The following is a 22,346-nucleotide window of genomic DNA, read 5'->3' as shown; positions in this document are numbered from 1 at the left end:
CACGGAATAATATTTCAAGAGAAGTCTTTCACCATTACCTTCGTAAACTCTGTAAGTTATTTGTAAGTCTGTGAACTTTTATTTATTTTTTTGTTCCGAAAAGTGTCCAATGGCTTTGATCCCTTTGTGTGTCCTCAAAATACTTTCTCCCCTCATTTGTGTGTTCTCTGTACAATCATGGACAGATAACAACAATGCAATTATATAATCGACCCAGTACTCCTCTGAATTCCTGTGTGTCACCCCTTCCTCTTTCCTGTTTAGAGTTGTTGTTGCTGTTAATGCTAATGCTATAGAGACAATTCCCGCCGCCCTGAGCTCTCCCCGTTCAGTTTCCATTATGTTTTGGGCTCCCCTCTCCGGCGTCCTAGACCGTTTTCTAGATCTTTCGATTGTCGAGTTGCCCGACCTGTCAGTTGTAGTGATTATGAAGGTCGAGTTGCCATCCCGCACCGAAGGACGGGTTGTCCAAACTACAAATACACGCTAGTTTGGTAGTTTGACTCTCCAGCGTGATCTCCAGTATCTAGTCAGAGGCCGGTCGTTTATTCACACATGCACGTATCTGAAGCGGTCAGGGTGACGAACTGTTTGGGAATTCCCCACTTTTCTCCCACCGGCGGGATGTTGCGACATATTTTATGAGGTAATTTTCCGTCAAATTCATTGTCGTAAACAGTTGTTTGTTATCTTCTTGGAAAATGGAAGAAGGAGTGTGCTTTAAGGAAGTAAGTGGTGGTAAGGAATAGCCGGGTTTTGTCTTTGTCAATTGATATGTTTGTATTTTTAATGGTGATTTTTGTGTTGATGCTCCATAATTAGTTACAACAATACAGTTACATGGAGCATCAACACAAAAAGTCATGACGATCATGATGCTATGATGATTATCATTTGCACAAACATGACACAGATGAGAAAAGTTTCCCAAATGAATGAACTCGAGGCTTGCAACTAGAACTAGCCCACCTTGTTGAGCTGTTAATGATGGCTCTCTTTTCACAACATCGGTTTCATCCAATACAACATCCTTGGAACACCAGCTGTCATTTTTGTACATCTCCTCTGGGTGTTTTCCAAAGCTTGTGCATCTGTCTTGAAGAGACTATTTCAGACTGGTGTGGCATACTCAAGATGAGGTTTAACTTTACTCTTGTAGATGTATGAACATCTCAGCATCTATGTGTTAATGCCCTCTTGAACATGCCTGCCATTCTATTGCCTTGTTGACTTGTTTACTGACATGAGAACTGAAATTCAACTGTGAGTCAAAAACCTTCCCAAGATCACTTTCTTCCTCCAGTTCTCCAGCTTGTGCTCTTCACCATCTTTGGTCATGTTATATTCAAACTGTGTATTCTTCCTTCCTAAATGCATGACTTACTACTTTTCGGCATTTAAAGACAGCTGCTTAGTTTGGATCATGCACAGAGGTCGTCCAGATCTTTTTTGAAGACGTCTTGACCATCCGCATCTGTGACATTATTATACAAACTTTGTGTCATCAGCAAAGACTTTTTATAGGTTACACTGTGTCCTCTTGCGCATGTGGTTTTAATACATATGAGGAACAGGATTGGCCCTAGAACGCTACCTTGGGGGATTCCACTCAACACTTGGGACCATTGGGACCAAAATGGAGAGTGATTGTCGCAACTAGAAAATTGGCACAACAGCAAACATTTTTGTCCTAAATAAAAGTAAGTCTGTCCATGACTGCAGGCAATGTTTTGTTAATTTGATTGTTTTTATTTATGTTGACATTATTATTATAGGGAACAACAAACTAAAGTGAGATAGAACTTCTTGAGTTGAAGCACGATGGCGGTCTTGCTGGATAAATCATGGGAGCATCCTTCGCCATCCGTTGGTAGGCTAAGTGTAGTTTTGATAGCTTGGGGTTCAGACAACTCGACAGTTGACCGAATCGACTTGAGACAGCTTTGCATTTAAGACAACTCCACGGTCACACAACTCAACTATTTGCCAACTCGACTACACATTTAAGACAAATTGAAGTACAATGACACGAAGGCCTCCACTTCCCTTTGTCTGACCGAGTTGTTTGAACTGGCGAATGGTCTTGAGTTGACATTTACATTTCTGTTATATTCTCTAAATTCTGGTAGCTTTTAGTCAGAAAAAATGTCCCCATCTGGCAGCCATTTTCTCATGCATTGTGACCTAAAATAATTAATTTCATCGTAATAACCCTGATCGGCATTTTGTTTTTGACATAATTGTAACCATCGATGCCCCACCGATTGAAGCCTAGCGGATTCTGAAGATATATTCTGATTAACATTTTTTTTTTTTACATTTCAGATGTGCCTGACCATTTGAACTTCAAACCACACTTAAGTGGTGGTTCATTGGTTCATTCTTGATTTGCAAGCCCAATCTAAATGTCCCAAAATTAAATTTAAGTTAAAGAAGGATAAAAGTATGCACCGAGATGTTGCAAGTATAGACTCTTCTCAACAATGTCGCAATTCTAAGGCAATGTGGGAAGTCTGCCTTGCTGGAATACTGCGCACATACCCAGTGTTGTGTCTCGACCACTACCCATGTCACCTCATATTATCTGCATATAAAGAAGCTTATTGGTTAACTACAATGAAATAGGCGGGATCTAATTAAATATGCACACATGTAAGAACAGTCATGCGCAGTAAACACTTTAAAAGACACTTTTAATGTGTATGTAACTTAAAGGCCCAAGTTTTCACACCATGGGTAGACAGGACAGGGCACCCAAAACAGTGTACATGTACCTTCAAAAAAAGTTTGTAATTATACCTGGTGTAATCTGTAGACTCTGTAAATCAGTTGCAAAAACAATTTACCAAAGTTTAGCATTTATTTGAGCTTAGAAACTCAGGGATCTAATTGAAGGTCTGTCAACAATGCTGGTCTTGTGTCTGAGAAATAAAACTATTAAGAATTATTTCAACTCTAGTATTAGTAAGTATAGGAAGTGTTTGTGCAAAGTAACTCTGGTGTTGTACCATGTGCGCAGAATGTCAGAACAAAGGGTAACCGCTCCGCCTCCCGAATTCAAACTACAATAAATAATACGTGAAAGACAACTTCTTGCATTGGTACTACTTTATTATAAAACAAAACAACTCCAGCACCAATCAATCTAAATGTACACTTGCGTATTTACTAATTCTAACCCCAAATCTCCCTCGAGCTCGAGTAAAACCAAATGAATATCCTTAGCCCCACTTAGGCTCTACAATTGACGGCAAAATAGGGAACTGGTCACACAGCAGTATTCTCAAACTTTAGAATGTTAAATAAATTACAAACTCCCCCACCACTGTTCTTCAATATATGTTCGTCACTTCCCAAAACTAAAATAACTTCTCGTTGACTTCCTTTCATCGACCTTGGGATGCACGCCACTTAACTCACAATAAAATACTTGGCCGAGGGGAATTATATTAGTATTGTTCACAGTTCACTCTTGTGCTGTATACTCCAAACTTGCCCATCCAGCGAATCCTGCTTCCACGATGGTGGGCATACGTTCCCCCTCGCCGTACAAATATGACTATATGGTCCTCTTACTTCCACTCCGTCCAGGGATGGTTTGTTGATGTGACACCACGGAAAATTACACTTGGGTGCGCCTTCTTGCGCCCGCCCTTCACACAGAACAAAACTATTTTTTAGCTACAAGCACTGCATTCTTGTAGATTTTTCGAGCCCTGTCACCTGCTAGTATTTTGGTTCAGCTAAGGAAACCAATCCTATTTTACAAATGGGTGCATGGTACAGAAATCAAGGTCAGGTGCCCCCCCGCCCCCCGAAAAATTGGTGCATGGTACAGAAATCAATGTCAGGTGTCCCCCCCCCCTCCACAAATGGGTGCATGGTGCAGACATCAAGGTCAGGTGCCCCCCCCCCCCCCCCCACATACTTTCAAGAAAGTTTTGCTTAGTGGTCATGTTGAATTCTCCTTTTCCGGCAGGTACAAGTACCAAGCGCAAATCTAAATACAACATAGAGATGTCTGCTATGAAGAAACGACGACCGAACGCCAAGTCTTACACTGTCGACATCTATGAGCAACCAAGGTCAAAGGGGGTTTCTTTTCTGAATCAGCATCAGATGCCATCTTCGTCAACGTATATTGTGGGGGAAAGGAGTAAAGCACAGGTCCAGACTGATCCAAGCTTGTTGGTAAGTGGTGTACCACCTCAAATCTCTATAGCCCTGTTCGCATTGGACTTATAGGCAGTGGACACTATTGGTAATTACTCAAAATAATTATTAGCATAAAACCTTACTTGGTGACGAGTAATGGGGAGAGGTTGATGGTATAAAACATTGTGAGAAACGGCTCCCTCTGAAGTGCCATAGTTTTCGAGAAAGAAGTAACTTTCCACAAATTTGATTTTGAGACCTCGGATTTAGAGCTTGAGGTCTCGAAATCAACAATCTAAACGCACACAAATTTGTGTGACGAAGGTGTTTTTTTCTTTCATTATTATCTTGCAAGTTCAACGACCGATTGGGCTCAAATTTTCACAGGTTTGTTATTTTATGCATTTGTTGAGACACACCAACTGTGAAGGCTAGTCTTTGACAATTACCAATAGTGTCCACTGCCTTTAATTTAATATGGGTAGTTTAACCGAGCCAAAGGTGCACAGGAAGATTGACCAGGTCAGTTTAACCGAGCCAGAAAGTCCAAGGCGAACACGACGACTCGGGTTAAATCTCCCATCCGTCCGTGACCCGAAAAAGCTGACATGTTTTTCATGGAAGAATAAGATTTTCGTTATTATTCAATGATACGTAGGGGGCCAGCTCGGTTAGTTTACCCCAGTCCCGGTTAGTTTACCCGAGTCAAATAAATCCAAGCGCGGATGGTGGGAAAGTTAACCAGTGCAAAAACGGCTTTACTCTGTAGAAAGTTTCCAGCATAAAGAAAGATGGTGGAAGTACATGAGCATGGACTAAAGTTGCATAATGCTGACTCCTATCTTACATGACACAAGGCATGACATTGGTTCAGTGCAAAACACTTCAATATTATTACTGCGCCATTCGAATTGGAGTTAAAGCCGTGCGTCCCCTGTGAATTCTGTAAGGCATGTGGAAGAACCTGGGCATAGAGAAGGGGTTCGCCGCGGTGTTCCTGGCTGGTTTTATTGGCTGCATATTGTGCACCAATATATGGTGCAATGTAATGGAAAAATGGTCTCATACCGGGTACCTACTTCAAAAAGGTAGCTCACATATCTTGCTTGAAAACTATTAACTGCCGCGAGCCTCACTGAGTAACAAATTCAAGCACTATATAAGATTCCACTATTATTATTATTATTATTATGTCAGATGCAAATGTTTCCATAAGACATTTTGAGATATGATGGACACATTACTTTAACGCTGTAAGGTTTGGGTAAATCTTTCTGTATACACCCAAACCACACAGTGCACTCCTATAGTGGCCAACATACCGCAAAAAGGCTTAAGTGTGAACTTTATAATTAGAACTTGTATGATTTTGTTTTAAGACTAATGCTTTGTTGTTCTCGCTTGTAACACTCCTCTTCTTTTGTCTCTCATTGCTCTCTCAAAGCTGTCCAACTTTCGTGGAACTGTCAAGTTAGTCTGGTACCTGGTTGAGGATGATGTCAGATGTCTCCATCCTTACATTTTGGAAGGGGATGATTGTGTTGAAGGAGTCTGTACCAAGACCATCAAGGCCAAAGGAGAAGTCATAAGGTGAGCAGTTTTACTAACTGGATGTTTACGTTTGGCCCTAGTTGATGTTGTTTGCTGTTGGAAAATGCTGTTCTTTCTCCAGAAGATGATTAGAGCATACTGATTGAAACGTCAAGTTGAAACCAACATGTTTTTTTCAGAACCACCCCAACTCATTTAGAGATAGTCGTTAACACGGTGTTACCGCAAACCTTTCCATATCGTATTTGCTGTTGTTGTAACTCAAGCAAGCCCAGAACTTATCATCATAACACTGCCTCAGCTGGGGGGGGGGGGTGTACTTGGGATTGGACTACATTAAAAATGGGAGAGGAGAAACGGTCATTGGGGATAATAATTATAATAATGAAAACTTATTAAGCGCACAAATCCATAAAAGTGCTCATGGCGCTAAAATGATGAGGGCTCTTTATCTTCTAGATAACTGACAGAGGTTAAGTTCAAGTCCAAGCCCAAGCCATGTTTTTGAAAAGGATTTAGGGTATTTTATTATAGTGTTGAAATGACTCATTATGCACTCGTACTGTTCCTGGAGTGCATTATTACCTGTACCCATTTTCACACATTAACATGTGATCAAATTGATCAAAAAATCATACTTGTTGTACTCACACTAAAAGACTTGTACATGTACTCATGTTCAAAAACTCAAACTTGTACTAAAGAAATTCTTGTATTTATTAGTCCTTAATGTCATTTCTGGTATAGTGTTGTTGTTTTTCACACCCACAATCTTGAGATTTCAAACTACAACCAGGGCCCAATTTCATGGCTCTGCTTACTGCCAAATTCTGCGCTTACTATCACGATTCCCTGCTTGACATGCTAGTGCCGAATTTCTGCGCTAGCCTTGTAAGTGTTGAATGTCTAGTAATGTTGGAGTGCACAAGCCAAAATTCGCCGCTAACCCGTGAAATACGCTTGCCGTAAGCACAGAATTCCCTGCCTCCATAGGTGGCGATTCTGTGCTTACGGTAAGCAGAGCCATGAAATTGGGCCCAGGTCGTCCTGCTGATGAAGATTGTAGTATCCGTCGAAAATTATACGTACAGAATATACCCCTTGTTGTGATCAAAAGTTAAAGATAAAATTATATTTTTCAAACTAGTTTTCCAGGGTTGTCAATTCGCAAGGTGTCTCGGAAAGAAATGGATAAGGTACTGTCAAAGCGAGTTGACCGACTGAAGCAACTTGTACCAGGTAAGGGCAACTTGCTGTTTAACAAGGGAACGTCCTTCTCTTTATTGAACGCGCATACCTTTTTGTTTAAATAAATGGTTTGCTTGTGATATTGAAAGTAGATTTTCAGCCATATTGCTTTTATATTTCCAAACACACACACACACCAACATATGTTTGTTGATGCCATAATTCAAGGACACAGGCCCATAACCTAAATTTGTGATTGATTGATTGATTTATTTATTTATTTGTTAAAAATGTTCATTTTTAGCCTCCCCTGTTGTGCAGTGACCTGGTGGGTGATGGAATTTTAAAAAAATGAATGCTCTATTCCGTTATGTTTTTTATGTTTCGAGCGGACTGTTTTTTTTTTTTTTGGGGGGGGGGATTTTGTAGACTTTTTTTTTTTTTTTTTGGGGGGGGGGATATTTCTGGGCGTCCTACCCCCCCCCCCCCCCCCCCCCGCCCCCAAAATAAATAAACAAAATAAAATAAATCTCCACCATCCAATCACTCCAGACCAAGAGGAGGACTTTCAGGATTTTAAATTTTAATTGCATTGCCTTCTGTTTCAGAGATGGGGTTTAGAATGAAGAGTCTTGGGGATTACAACCTAAGGTCAGTCAAGATCTGCTTCCAAGCCCTGCCTCAAGATGCCGACCATGACTATGCCATCATCCTTAAACCTGTCATGACAAGAAAAATTTCAAGTACAGGTAAATACATTGGTGTGATACAAATTGTAGGGCGATATTTCACCAAACAATAAGATTCATCCTTCAAGAGGATTTGTCAATATTATCATCATAATGGAGATGTCTGTGTGTGTGTGTGTACAGCAAACAGGCGTTGCTCAGTGGTTACAATTTGTTCATTTTGTTCACTCTTCATTTCCATTGTTCATCATTTTGAGTGGTTGGTAAACCTGGTTCAATCCAATACCAACCATCTTCAGGTCATGAGAAAGTTGGTTAGGTTCGCATAAGTGCTCCACCTCTTCGATAGGGTTCTGTAATTCTCTTGTCCAGGAGAATTGAGAGAGTCACGCCTAGATGCGTGTCTAATCAGTTGTAAACTCTGCTTGTGTATAGTTGTTGATGCTGGTGAGACATTGCATTCGGTGTTAAAGGGACACGTTGCCTTGGATCGGGCGAGTTGTATTTGAAAAGCGATTAAAACCACTTGTTATGAAAAGCGTATGGTTATTTTAAAAAGATGTTTTAAAAGTAGAATTATGATGATCCACGCAAATATTGCACGGTTTCCTTAGTTTTGCATACTAACACGGTCGGCCATTTTATTGAGTCAACATTTTGTCTCCACAAATTGGCGTGCTGTGTTAGTTCACGATGTTTAAGGAAAACCGTGCAGTTTCGAATCATGCATTTAACAAACAGTTTCAAACACTTTTCATAGACCAACTTGCCTGATCCAAGGCAACGTGTCCCTTTAAAGTTCAGGATTGGTGATTCGTTCAGGGTATCTATTGTTGAGTGCCTATTATAGCAAAGCCTGAAGGGACGCATCTATGGTTTTCTCAAGTGTTTCTGGGTGGGTCCAGCTGGCCCCACTATAGAAAAGAGCACAGACTTGATGCATGAAGTGAACAGTTTGACCTTCAGGTTATTGCTTGCTGAACAGGTCCATACCTATCATCGTAGTGATGTGTAGTACTGTGGCATTACACTTTGCTTAGCAAATAAGATTTACACGGAACCGAACCCAGGAACTTTGATGTAGCACATTTAATTTCCCTACCAACAAAAATGACCTGTGGTATAATAGCACAAATTGTTAATGGCTTCACGTTTTGAGCCTAGCAAAGTTTTTTTAACCACAATTTGTGTCAGATGATGTGTAAATCCATCAAATTTTCAAATGTAAAAAATTTGCTGTTACTTACAGTGACCCCTTGAACGACTTGAAACGCACTTACACAAATCTATCCTGCTTGCCACTTACACAAACCTATCCTGCTTGCCATTTTGGTAGTCAAAATGTACCCAGAGGAACTGACTCTGCGCTTTGTGTGGAGATAAGTTTCGCAGTGTGGAAGAGCTTTGGATAAATTATAAACCTGGTTTTTAAAGTGTTGATTTGTTTTGCTTTCAGATCCTTTCCCACTGAGCGATCCTAGAATAATGTCAATAAGTGAGTGTAAAGGAACGGTTCACGGCAAGACTGAAGTCACTCTGCAAGTCTCCAACTTGAAAACTGGTAAGCCAAAATGCATTTATTTGGATAGGGTAGTGAATGATACATTTAGGAGAACACTTCAAAATACTGTGAATAACACTTTATCATAGTAAAGTTGCTTTTAATTTTGTTCGTTTGGCAGTTTCACATAAGATTTAAGAATACAAGTGTATACAAAAAGGTTAACATTCTTTAAAACATTAATGCTTCTCCTCATTGAACCCAAGTCTCGACACTCATGGGGTGACAGGTCTTTTTCTTCAGCCGCGCCACGCATCTGGAACTCTCTACCACTTAATCTTCGATCTTGTCTTTGTACTGCAAGATTCAAGTCTCTTCTCAAAACTTATCTTATGTCACAGGTTTTCAATGACGAATTTTGTTGTGTCTGTTTTTCTTTGTGTTGTGTTTTGTTTTTGTTTTGTTTTTGGTTTTACTGCGCCTTGAACACCCAGCAGGGTGGATATGTGTGCATTACAAGTCTTATTATTATTATTATTATTATTTATTATTATTAGTTAAAAGTACAAAGAAAATTTTAAAATACGTAAAAAGGGATACATCTAGATTTCTAAAAAGGGTCGGCAGTAAAAACTGGGAATTATCAAGTACAAAGAAGACAAAAGAAAAGACATTGATATTCCAGATTTGCCAGGACTAACAAAAAAATACCAAGTTACATTTATAATATGATTTGAGGCATTGCATGGTGAGGTATCGATTTACATTTGGTTTGCGGTAACACCATGTGTGTATCTACTTGCCAGGTAGAGTTTGTTCTTAGAGAACTGTCTTTCTTTATTCTACTACCGCGGAGTAGATTATCGGATGTTCGGGAGACTTCTCACTTCTGAAAAGAACTGTCCTGCTTTTTAACTACTACCCGGGCGGAAGGTATAGAAAATTGGCTGGGACTACTACTAGTAGAATAAAGATATACAGTTCTGTAAGAACAAACTCTACCTGGCAAGTAGATACACACATGGTGTTACCGCAAACCAAATAATATACATAATGTTCAAATAGAAACTGTTGCTGTTGTGGATAAAATTAAATAATAAAAAAGTCACAAAAGTTGTAAAAAATTATGACTCAGTTGATCGAAATTTTAACTCCAGTCCGAGTTCTTCTGAGTCACCAAAATCATGACTCAATAGACCGTATTGAATAACCCCTTTGTTGCTATGAAAATCACAATCTTGTAGGGCAAACCGTATGCACGTGCATCAATGAAGCAAGCACCACGCAGCGTTCCCAGTTTAATTTTTATGGCTGACATGTACGCATACACCCAAGTGTGTAAACACTTGCAATCGTGGACCCTCCTTTGTTCAACTCTTTGTGATAGCAAGTGTGGACCTTTGTCCCTTTTTTAAAAGGTTCCTGGTTTGAATGTGGATACCTACCCACACACGCACACGCTCACAGGCGCCATGTTGTAGGGCAGGTTTTTAAATGGTGACGTCACATTCAATACGGTCTATTTGAACTTGAGTCTGAATCCTTCTGAGTCACCAAATACTTGTACCAATTTAAACTTGAGTGTACTTCAGTTCAATGGTGCATCTCGAAGACCCTCCACCACAGGTAACGAATGACCCCCCCCCCCCAACCCCCTCCCCCACCCCCACAGAAGTGTTGTGAGGTCTACTGTCATTGAATTGAACTATATGCAAAGCTTTGAATACAAATATTTTGATTTCAGATGACGTTCTGGTGTTTTTCTATTGTGAGAGTAGTGAGCCAAGGAGCAGCTGGCAGGAATTTGCAGACGTCTTAAATTTCAGATGGACTAAACATAGGGTAGGTATTTAGTTTTTCTTTTTTTAACCTGTTTTTGAAAATGAAAGCCTTCTGTGTGCCATTGTGTGCCTGTATTGATTGTATGTATGGTGTTATTGGCGTCAGAACGTAAATTTATCGAAAAAAAAAGTACTTTAGTATTCAATTAGTTTTCATATAATTTGATATGAGGAATATATTGTGTCATCAGTAGAAATGTGAGATATGTCTTGGTCTCTTTCTGTCAGTGAAACTCATAAATGTTCTATATGAAACGAGAGTTGTAATAATTAATGGTTTAATATTACCATCAATCTGTTGTGCTGATGCAACAAGGTTGTAGCTTCTCATGTTTGGTGAAAAAAACAGATTTAAAATGTCTAGTTTAGGTGTCCCACTTAAAATAATCAGGAAGAACACTCAAAGTCAATGGATCCCGAGATATGACGTTGCACGGGATGCGTTCGCACAATATACCACTTTGGGTTACAAGCTTGTTTCACCGACACAACTAATAATTTGAATTTCTGAGAAGGGCCTGATTTCAACATACGGCGTCACATATTTTCAGCATTAGCTGCCCCATGATTCATAGCCCTTACTGATTCTGTCCTTTCTGTACATGTCTTCTGCAGCAAGCTTCAATACTGATCCAGACTCCGCCATTTCCTGACCGCATCATTACAGAGCCAAAAACTGTGAATGTAAAGATCCGACTGAGGGACAATTCCTGTAGTAACACGGTCAACTACACATACACCCCTCCAATACAAGGTATGCTTTTGCCATCAAAACCTTTAAAAGTAAGGCCATTAAAGACACTGGACACCTTTGGTATTTGTCATAGACCAGTCTTTACACTTAGTGTATCTCAACATGTGCACAAAATAACAAACCTGTAAAAAATTGAACTCATTTGGTGGTCGTAGTTGCGAGATAATAATGAAAGAAAAAAACACCCTTGTCACACGAAGTTGTATGCTTTCAGATGCTTGATTTCGAGACCTCAAATTCTAAATCTGAGGTCTCGAAATCAAATTCGGGGAATATTACTTCTTTCTCGAAAACTACATTACTTCAGAGAGAGCCATTTCTCACAATGTTTTATACTATCAACAAATCTCCATTGATCGTTAACAAGTAATTTTTTTATGCTAACAGTGATTACCAATAGTGCCCAGTGCCTTTAACTAGATACATGGACATGTATATATAATTTGAAACTGTATTGTATCAAGCTAATTCCAAAGACATTTAAACCTTTTTTTTTCTTTAGGTGGGAATAGAATCCAGCGCAGAGTGAAGCAGAAAGAACCAATCTTTGTTAATTACTACAGCTGCCTTGGAGCTGTGACAAATGTATCCCCATGTAAGTTCATTTTCAAAACTGTTAACTTCATTTAATCTGTTAAATTTGTCTGTTTATGCTTGTCAAACTTTGTGTATTTTGTCAAATTTATGTCAGATATGTCAAATAATCTTTAGTTAACAAAGTTGTCTGCATTATAACAGATCCATTTGTGGAATTTTTTTTTCTTGAGGCACATTTGCACAAACATTTTTGTTGGGGCACAATGTTTTGGGATGCAGTATGTTAAGGTACCAAATGTTTTCTTGTCATTTTTTTTTCAGTGGTACCAACAAGAGAATTGCATCAAGATGAAAAAAAGAGCACATCGGACGTGGATGAGTACCCAAGAATCGCAGGAATTGATATCAAACCAAAAAGGCAGACACTAAAGACACCCACAAAAAGGGAGGACAAAGATCCAAGGAAATCCTCATCTTTGTCAGTGCCTGCTGGACAATCCGTACAGGCGAGGACATTGGAAAGGTTGAATTCCAAGGAGGAGGTTGAGGAAGCAGATGGTAGAGTCGACCTTGATCATCTTAGTCGATACTTGTCTTTGACAAATCTCAATGTACCAAAAGAGTCAGCTCCAAATGGGATACCATCTCATGAGTTTCACAGAGAGGAGCTTGAGGGAGAGGGTCAGTTGTCTATGGAGGCCAGTGGCGCCAGTAGTTGCAGAACCATAACAGAGGAGAACGTGATAGAAAACAGCCCCTTGTTATTGGAAGAAGGCTTCTATTCCCAAGGATTAGGATTCTGCAAAGGGGGAAATGTGACAGAAGTGCCTCATCCCATTTCACCTTCATCTTTGGGTAGATTTTCTGAACAAGAAGATGATTTCGCCAAAGAACCTTCCCTCCCTGAGAGTGATTTTCTACTGCATTCAAACAGTTCCCATTTGTCAACTGTTTGTGACCAGAGAGAAGAAGCTTGCCCAGTCTGGGAACCGAACACAGATAGTGGTTTTGCAGTTACAAGAAGTCCCATCTCTGCTGTGGTCGTACCTCCATGTATCTCAGAACAGAGTGACTTTCGCATTTGTAGGGAGTCAACACCTTTAGATGGTTTAGAAAAGAAGAGGTGTATGTTTCATGCAGGGGAGGATAAGACAAGTATGTCAACAAGTCCAACCACTTCTCCAGAAGCTTTACATTCAACAGATGACCAGCAGGGAGCGGAGGGCAATCAAAACTTTGGGAGTAGCCAGCATGAAAATGAGAGTGCATCTGAAGGCGGAAACAGAGAAGGTGACGGTCATGATCACAAGGGTAATGATGAAGCAGAGGATCAGACATTCACAGAAGAGTTACGCCCTCCAAGAGCGACACAACGTATTGATCATAGAGGGGGCACCATCAGTCTAAACAAATGCGACGTCAGCTTAACGATCCCTGCAGGTGCCCTGGCCGAGGGTCGGGAAGAGGAAATTGTGCTGAGTGTTGATTGGAATGATCGTCACATACCTCCACTGAACGGCACTGACATGAATGTGGCACCGATTGTCAACTGTTATCCAACTGGCCTGACGTTTCTGAAGCCAGTGACAATCAAGATTCCTCACTGTGCGATACTACCTGATCCTGGGAAGGTCAAGGCGACAGTTCATTGCAGTGAGACTGATGAAGGTTTGTTGACTTTCACATCCATTCAAAACATTCTCATTTTAGTTACAAAAATATCTTTTGTGTCAATAGAGTTGTAGCATGTAACAGTCAAAATAAATAGATGTATAGAGGAATAATTATTGCAGATCTTTATTCAGCCCAAAGCTTTTTTTAGCGTAATGAAAGTAGAAATAGACTGTGTAAGTCTTGTGCAGGTTTGAACTTCCTGGGACCAAGTTGGTCTGGACCAAGTTGGTCAAAACCATATTGAGTTTTCCTTTCGGGCGATTATTTTTTTTCAAATACTTTGTATTAAAGGTTAATTCAGGTAGAATGAATTTCTTTTAAATGTTTCCTTCTATGACAGAGAAAGAGCCTGATTGGGAAAGACTGTCACAGGATGGCACCTCTGAGGTCCAGGTTGAATGCGGTAGTAGATACTTTCGCCTGCATACCCGTCATTTTACAAGTTTTAGCATCACGGTAAACAAAGTAGAAACCATGGGCAAGGAAATCATGTTTGTTCCATTTGGAAAGGACTTGAACTCATTCGAGGATGACCAAGTGATCCGCTTGTACCAATACGACTTCTATGCAAGTAACTGGGAGGTAATTATTTCATTCTTACTCAAGATTTATTTTTAAAATGCCAATGCAAATTCATCATAGGCTGAATTTCTCAAAGCTTCTTAATCTTAGAAGAAAGTGCATATAATTATATGCTAAGCATATTTTTTTGCAGGAAGCTATGACAAGGGACTGGCTTGTAACCAGTTTCTGCAGAGCAGCCCATTTATAATAGACCCCTTGCATAATGACGTCACATGCCCGAAAAGTGCCATCACTGAGGTCAATGAAGACCCATCATTGGCTGAGAGTTGTGCTTGGTGCATACTTGCTTGCAGGAACATTTCCATGGTTTGACCTTAGCGATGAAGGCCAATGCAAGAGTTCTGTACAATGTTAACATTTTTGTGTTTAAAGGCACTGGACACTATTGGTAATTGTCAAAGACGAGTCTTCTCACTTGGTGTATCTCAACATATGCATAAAATAACAAACCTGTGAAAATTTGAGCTCAATGTTGTTGAAGTTCCGAGATAATGATGAAAAAAAAAAACACCCTTGTCACACGAAGTTGTGTGCGTTTAGATGGTTGATTTCGAGACCTCAAATTCTAAATCTGAGGTCTCGAAATCAAATTCGTAGAAAATTACTTCTCGGTCGAAAACTATGGCACTTTAGAGGGAGCCGTTTCTCACAATGTTTTATACCATCAACCTCTCCCCATTACTCGTCACCAAGTAATGTTATATGCTAATAATTATTTTGAGTAATTACCAATAGTGTCCACTGCCTTCAAACTAAATTTTGCCCTATGCTGTTAAAAGTTTTTAATGGTTACTCAAATGAGAAGAAAGATGTGTGATATGTAATAAGTGGATGGCTGATAATGTTGTCCATTTTCAAAAAAAGTACCATCAAATGTTTCTAGTTAAAAGAGGCTCAGAAGTAGTATTGTAACTGAATTGTGTGAAGACCTTCAGGTACCACTCTTGTCTTTAACAGAGAATACTGCAGCAGGAGAAGAATTTTGAAGGAAAGCAGTTGGATACACCAGTACCATATCAAGTACTTGAGCTCTACCAAGGCACTGTTGCTGTTGAAATGTTTTACAACACACCGGGCTGGGTGCTAGATTCAGACAAAACAGTTGTAAGTCTAATAAGGAACACCATTTTCTCAAAACATGTCCTGGCCCCTGAAACATAAATGTTTTTAATGATGTGTTCCTGAAGCAGCGCGAGCACCTCTTGTTTTGTTTACGTATTTTTATTGAGGTGTTTGTGCAATATGAGCACAAACACGTCTTGGTATTGTTCTGTTGTTAGCTCTTTAGGTGTTCAAGCAATGTGAGATCGAACACCTCTAGATTTTTTTTTTTTTTCTTGTCCATCTTCTTCCAGTTCAAAAAAATTACCATTTGCTATTCGCTGCATCTCATTGAATTTGAAAATATGATGTCATAATTGGGAATATGATGGATCAAGACTTCAATCATTGATTATAAATCCCAAGTTTTGATTCTTGAATCTTGAATCATGAGACACGAACCATGGGAGATAAAATTCAATTCATAGAAGAGCAACACAAACACCTTAATTTTACAGCCACAAAAACTAAATTTCCATTTAATTCCTGTTTTTGTTTTCTTTCTTTTTTCTGATCGTAATTTTGCATTTTAGACCTCATTGTCTTGGTCTCACACCCTTACATTCTTATCTTGGTGTCAGATTCAAACCTCAAAAAGTTCATCAATATGCTTTTTGTTTTTCCCCTTCAGTCAATTTTGTTTCATACAATCTGGAACATTCGCTCCTGGAATAGATGCAAGTTCACATGGACCAATAAAACTGAAAATATGAAGTTCAGTTGCAAGATAAAGGTCAATCAGTCGCAGAATGATGTTGTATTGTCACTGGATATCGCAAATCATGTAAAGGTATAGCCTTATAACAAAGTCGTTGTGTTACTGCAAAAATTGTTGTGTTTCCTATAATAGCACTAGAATTACGATAGGCACTAGTTTGAAATCGTCAAAATTTTGTATTTTGCTTGAAATAGCCTGGATGTGCACTCAAAACAAGTACGTGCCAAGATACAACATTTTTGCCCATAGCATTTTCGTGCGAGGTACAACTTTTTTGCGCTGACACAACAAAATGTTAATTTGTAATTTCTATTACTGTTATTTTGAAGTATTTGTGTTTTGAGGTGCTGCTGTTTACAGTTAATAATCTTTACATGAATATTTCTTTTATTTTAAAGCACCAAAATGCCAATAGTACTAGTGAATTTCACAATGTAAGACGGCAAAGATGATTGTTATCTATTCATCCTATAATCCTATTGACCCAATTCACCTGACGTCATATGGAATAATCTTGGATGCGCCATATTGGTGGACAGTATCTCTATGCGTTATTCAGTAAATAGTGCGAAGTGCTCATTTTTAGACGACGTGGCATTAACACGTAAACATAACTGCCAACAAAAATGGTGAGCGTACGACTGTCTCCGCGTGTGACGTGCGTGTAAGGGGTCGGTACTTCTTTATATTTAAATCCATGCTCTTTAAGATCCAAACAGAAAGAGTCAAAACATTGAAACGGAACAGTGACATTATGTTCAACAGGTAAATGTGTTTTAAAAGGAGAAGTCTTACAACCAGATATTATATTATCTTGTTAATGAATGCATGTGGGACTGTGTTTTCATATTTAACTAGCCTGGTGTTTTGTAGTCTAGTTTGGGCTAGGCCAACAATAACCAAATATTGCTGGCTATCCAATCCCAACATGCCCAGGTTTTCTCTAATGACAATTTTGAACTTGTATGACGAAGCAATTACTATTTTTAATGGAACATTCAACAAAACTCACCGTTATGTTCCTTTAAGCTGTTTTAAACCACCCTTATTGGTTTGATATTTGAATTACTATAGTGTTTTGTTTTGGCTTTCTTTATTTTATTAAGTGATTTCATACAAACATTTTGTTTCAGTTATCTCCCAAGTCAACTGAGCAGAGTAGTTACCCAAGGCAGTTTTCTTCAATGCAGCCAGCACCATCAGGACCCCATCAGGGAGTAACTGTGTATAATAATATACATGGAAATTACTTCCAAGATAGTCGTAGTTGCGACTCTGGTTTCACTCTCAGTAGGATGCAATCGGTTTGTGATATGCCCGAACCGATCATCAGTATTCATTTGCAATGTCAACTCCATATGCTCCTGGACCCAAACCATGTATTTGGGAATGATTGGAGAAAGCTTGCTGAACTAAATGGCTATGGGCAATGCATACAATATTGGAAAAGTGAACAAGAATGCAAAGAATCTTTTTCTCCTACTCGTCATATCCTAAAATTAATGGAGCAAGACAACAAAATTAATTCACTTGATGACCTTGAGGAGCTCATGGAGCAATTAGAGAGGAATGATGCAGTTCAAGCAGTAGCCAAAGTTAGACAGCAGAGGGGTCAACCAAATCCTTCATCAACTACCTTGCCTGCACTGACAGGGGGACTAGCCGAACAGCCTGAAAAGCCCATGAGTACAGAAACCACACCCAGTCCAACAGATATCAACCAACCATTATGTGATGGTGTGCAATCATGTTATGATTTTCAATTACACAGTGATAGAGATGTTACTTCCCAATCGGAGAGATGTAAACCTCCCACTGCTTCATCGGACCAGGAGACCACAGCCTCCAACAGCCCATATACAGATTACACCCATGATAGTGATCATACACCCTCAAATAACAATCAGTGGAGCAGTGCTACTCGTAAGGAGTTGGATTTTAAGGATCCTGTTAAAGAAATTCAAGAAGAATTTGAAAATAAAATTGCACTTTAGACCTTTCTTGTATTAACAAACAATGACCAATACTTTGTTTGGGTAGCCTTGAGTATCACAGGTTGCCCTTGTTTTTAATTAAAAAAAATTTAAATTCATAAATCAAATATGAATTCTTGGTTGTAGCTATTGTTGTGGGTACCACAACTTGTCAGTGATATGGGTGATTTTATACAATTTTTGTGTTAAATATTGTGATGTTTTGGGTGTTTTTTTTTTTTTTTTCTTCTTTCTTTTTTCACAATCACTGGTCAGCAAAACTTGTGGCTGTGACGGAGCAGAAGAAAGGTAATTGTATATAGTTTTATATGCATTGAATGGTTTTGGGATTTCCGACTATAGAAACTATAATTCATATTGACATCTTTTGGAATGTTCTGTTGCCATCAGAATACCGTACAGTTACTAGGTGAAGTGTGATTAGAAGTCATTTTGTATCTTAGCTTTTAAGATTTGATAACAAATTAAGGCTTGTAAATGGTGCTTTCTTCTCTAAGTAATTAAAACTCATTTTAAGTATAATAATTGTAAATGTAAATAAAGAAGTGTTAGGTGATACAATTTTAACCTATTTACTTAAAAAGTATTTTGTTTCATCGAAAATATGTGGTTTTGAGTCGCTTAATAGAATGATGTTAACAGAAAAACCTGACCATGTTTTCTCCATTTGAGTTAAGACTAACACATTGACAGTCAAGAGATTTTTTTAAGTTTTCTATTATTATTTGTTTTACTTTTAAAGGCAAAGTATACTTTTGGTTTTTGGAACCACTCGATATTTTAGTCCCATGTTTATGTAGATACTATAATCCTAACCTGTAAAATTTCATTTCAAAAGGTGGTAGAGTCTTTTGGGTATTGCCAAAAATCTGAAGCAGATATGTAGGAAGAATAATCCGTAATGTTTTTGTTACCCTTTTCTCCATTCTCTAAAACCACAATCCTCTAAAGGGAACCGTTTCTCAAAAAGTTATGTATTACGAACAGCTGTAGCTCTTTTTACCATGTAAGTTTTTATAGTAATTAATTATTGGGGTAATAGTAACCCTCCCTTCAAATTTTGTTCTTGGAAACCACAAGGACTGTTTTCTCTCGAAAGCAACCATGAGTAATAATATCAAATTCTCTATATTGAACAACATTTGTAACAAGTATTGTTTGAAGCTTTGCATGGTGTGGATAAACAAGACGAAACTATCAATAAATAGTAAATTTGTGAGTACAAGCATGTGTTCATCTTCCCATAAAAGAGATTTACACATGATTGTAGCTGGAAGTTTCCTATTAGCTTCTTCTTACACTTTGCAATGAGTATTTTCACTGCTAGGAGGCCAGTTTCTCAGTGTAAGAGCCAGCTTTACTGTATTAAACACCCTTGACTGTGGTCAGTACTTAGATTTGAGACCCTTTCTTTTATAGACTCTGCTGGTCTCGTGCATAATATTTGATTGTTGAAACCCAAGTGTGCCACTTGTTTTGTTCTTCATACTTTATAAAACAGTGTGGGTGCCTACAGAAATGTTTGAGTACACACAAGATATGCACCATCGGAACATGTAGTTTTGCACCAATTTGCTCTTCAGCACTCTGTAATGCTTCTGAACAACGTGATACACGCATTTAAATTTGTATTACTGTCGACTCACAAACTGAAGATGGCTTTACTGGGCAGAAGTTAAAAGCTGATTGTGATGTAGTGGTATGTGCAAATGTCATTTAGGGTCATCAGAGTATAGGGTGAGTCAAAAAGAAGTTGACTGGGATCTATGATTTAAAAACAAAACAACAACTGACGCTCAAAACACCAGGGAAGTAAATTTAAAACAAGCATTCTTTCCTTCTTATCTTAAAAAAAAAAGAGTGAAACAAGTTGTTCATTTCTAAGAGAAGTTAGGCCTGTTTACTGAAAGCACTCATGTTTGTAGCTGTCTATGGAATGTTAATGCTAGACTGAATCTAAACATTTGAGTAAGTAGCAAAGGGGTATAACAAGTAGTTCATTTGCTTTGTCAAGTATTCTGTGGACAACTTGCAAAATTGTAGCCTTATTAAAATATACATAACTTCTCTAACAAGCAGGAGAGATTGCTTGTTTAATAGATGTTTAACTGAACTTTTGAGTGCCATTTGTTTGTTTGTTTGTTTGTTTGTTTGTTTGTTTTGAAAAACTTCACCAATCCCGGTCAGCTACTTTTTGAACCTGTTCTCAGTGGTCGAACTACTATGGATTTATTAAATACTTTTACTATTGTTGGCCCCGGTAGACCTGGTAATTATATCATGCTTCTTCTCATTTGTTAGATCAATCAATTAATAACTAGAATGAGAATATAATATAAAAAGTAAATTAATGGTACAAATAATCAAATTTTGTAAGAAAACAAATTGTTTGTTAGAGTAAAATTATGTGATGTCTGCAGAATACGTTATCAATAATTATACTCTTAATTTCAATGTTAGAATTAACAAGAATAAACTGCCTTTTTAAGAAAAATGATTTTTGTAAATACTTCTTACTCATTGGTGTAAGTCATTGTAAAAAAAATATTACGTCAGCTTCTAAAGTGATGGCTTAATACTTTGTTTTTAAACTTTTGGGGAAAATCATAAACATCGTAAAAACAGATCATCAAACTATTGACAATGTTGAGATGTTGATAAATCGTTTCTTAAATAGGGTGGTTGAACTAAATCCAAGTCGCTATTGTTAAGCATATAACTATTAATAATTTTAACTTTTTCATAGTGTTCATGTACACAGAATAAAGTTGATGATTGTAATACAAATTTGGTTGTAGTTTTTGTAGTTTGGCCCATTGTGATTCATTTCCAGGTAACTAATTAGAGCGACATTTCAGTGATTAGGATTATTATTGGTCAGAGCATTTTCAGCTGTTTTTCAGGCCAAAAATAAATATGAACATGAGAACAAAATTTGGTGACACACATGACAATAGTAATTTAAAAAAAGATTAATTTGCAGCAACAAGTACTTGTTGTACATGAAATTTATCTTTTTGGGTTGGTTCTTTAAAAGAAAATCCAGTTGAACCCAGTTAACTGCCGTGCAACTGGATAGTGACCAAACTCGTCCATTTTCCATACTAACCAACTGGTTTGGACTAGGTTTAACTGTGTTCATATTAAATCAGCTTTTTTTTTCTTTCTTTTTTTCTGTCCATTTTGCACATTAAACCAACTGGTTTTAACTGTGTTTAACTAGTTTATCAACTGGTTTTCAACTAGTTCCAGTTAACACAGTTTAACTAGGTTCAACTGGAACTTTGACATGGGTTAAGAAATAATATAAGCAAGAAAGGATGGAAAGCGGGGGACTACTTATCTGAAAACATTAGTTTGTATTAAGTTTGTATTCAAGAGGGTAGGGTTAAACGAAACAACCAACAACGATGTTACTATGACAAATTGATCTATCTCGAATGGGATTTGACAACTGCCTCGGGCATGCCTCTGAGTCTGAGTGTGGTTATATAGTGTAGGATAGCTTTAAAGGCAGTGGACACTATTGGTAATTACTCAAAATAATTATTAGCGTAAAACCTTTCTTGGTGACGAGTAATGGGGAGAGGTTGATGGTATAAAACATTGTGAGAAATGGCTCCTTCTGAAGTGCCATAGTTTTTGAGAAAGTCGTAATTTCCAACGAATTTGATTTGGAGACCTCAAGTTTAGAACTTGAGGTCTCGAAATCAACTATCTAAAACCACACAACTTCGTGTGACAAGGGTGTTTTTTCTTCCATTATTATCTCGCAACTTCAACGACCGATTGAGCTCAAATTTTCACAGGTTTGTTATTTTATGTATATAATGAGATACACCAAATGAGAAGACTGGTCTTTGACAATTACCATTAGTGTCCACTGTCTTTAAGACATCTGCTCTCATGGCAAAGGTCGTGGGTTCGAACCCCACACTACTGTCCACCCAAGTAATATGCCTATGGATTTTTTTCACTGGACTCGGATAAAATAAAAATACTGGAAAAAAAATTATTGTTACTAAATTTGATGTGCCGCCCTCAGTTGTCTTTATTCA

The 22,346-nt window shown here is 38.2% G+C and overlaps 1 protein-coding gene across 3 annotated transcripts; it reads left to right on the top strand.

Moving 5' to 3' along the window:
- The first annotated feature begins 604 nt into the window (after nucleotides 1-604).
- On the top strand, nucleotides 605-20,586 carry LOC117288773. Of its 3 annotated transcripts, none has more exons than XM_033769613.1 (15): nucleotides 605-728; nucleotides 1,776-1,870; nucleotides 3,980-4,191; nucleotides 5,600-5,745; nucleotides 6,854-6,945; nucleotides 7,503-7,643; nucleotides 9,040-9,144; nucleotides 10,829-10,926; nucleotides 11,541-11,679; nucleotides 12,182-12,274; nucleotides 12,538-13,884; nucleotides 14,231-14,472; nucleotides 15,433-15,579; nucleotides 16,208-16,366; nucleotides 17,428-20,586. In XM_033769613.1, the coding sequence occupies exons 2-15, from the start codon at nucleotides 1,822-1,824 to the stop codon at nucleotides 18,286-18,288; spliced, it is 3,831 nt and encodes a 1,276-aa protein (XP_033625504.1). In that variant the 5' UTR covers nucleotides 605-728; nucleotides 1,776-1,821; the 3' UTR covers nucleotides 18,289-20,586. The 3 variants fall into 3 exon arrangements, with proteins under 3 accessions (XP_033625504.1, XP_033625511.1, XP_033625517.1); XM_033769620.1 differs by having other exon boundaries at nucleotides 605-738; XM_033769626.1 differs by lacking the exons at nucleotides 605-728; nucleotides 1,776-1,870 and adding an exon at nucleotides 1,521-1,700.
- Nucleotides 20,587-22,346: the final 1,760 nt, after the last annotated feature.

This window comes from Asterias rubens, chromosome 1 (assembly GCF_902459465.1).
Source record: "Asterias rubens chromosome 1, eAstRub1.3, whole genome shotgun sequence".
In the NCBI taxonomy this organism is placed as follows: Eukaryota; Metazoa; Echinodermata; class Asteroidea; order Forcipulatida; family Asteriidae; genus Asterias; species Asterias rubens.
Note: the sequence above shows the minus strand (reverse complement) of the source record. Positions and strands in the feature narration are given on the sequence as shown.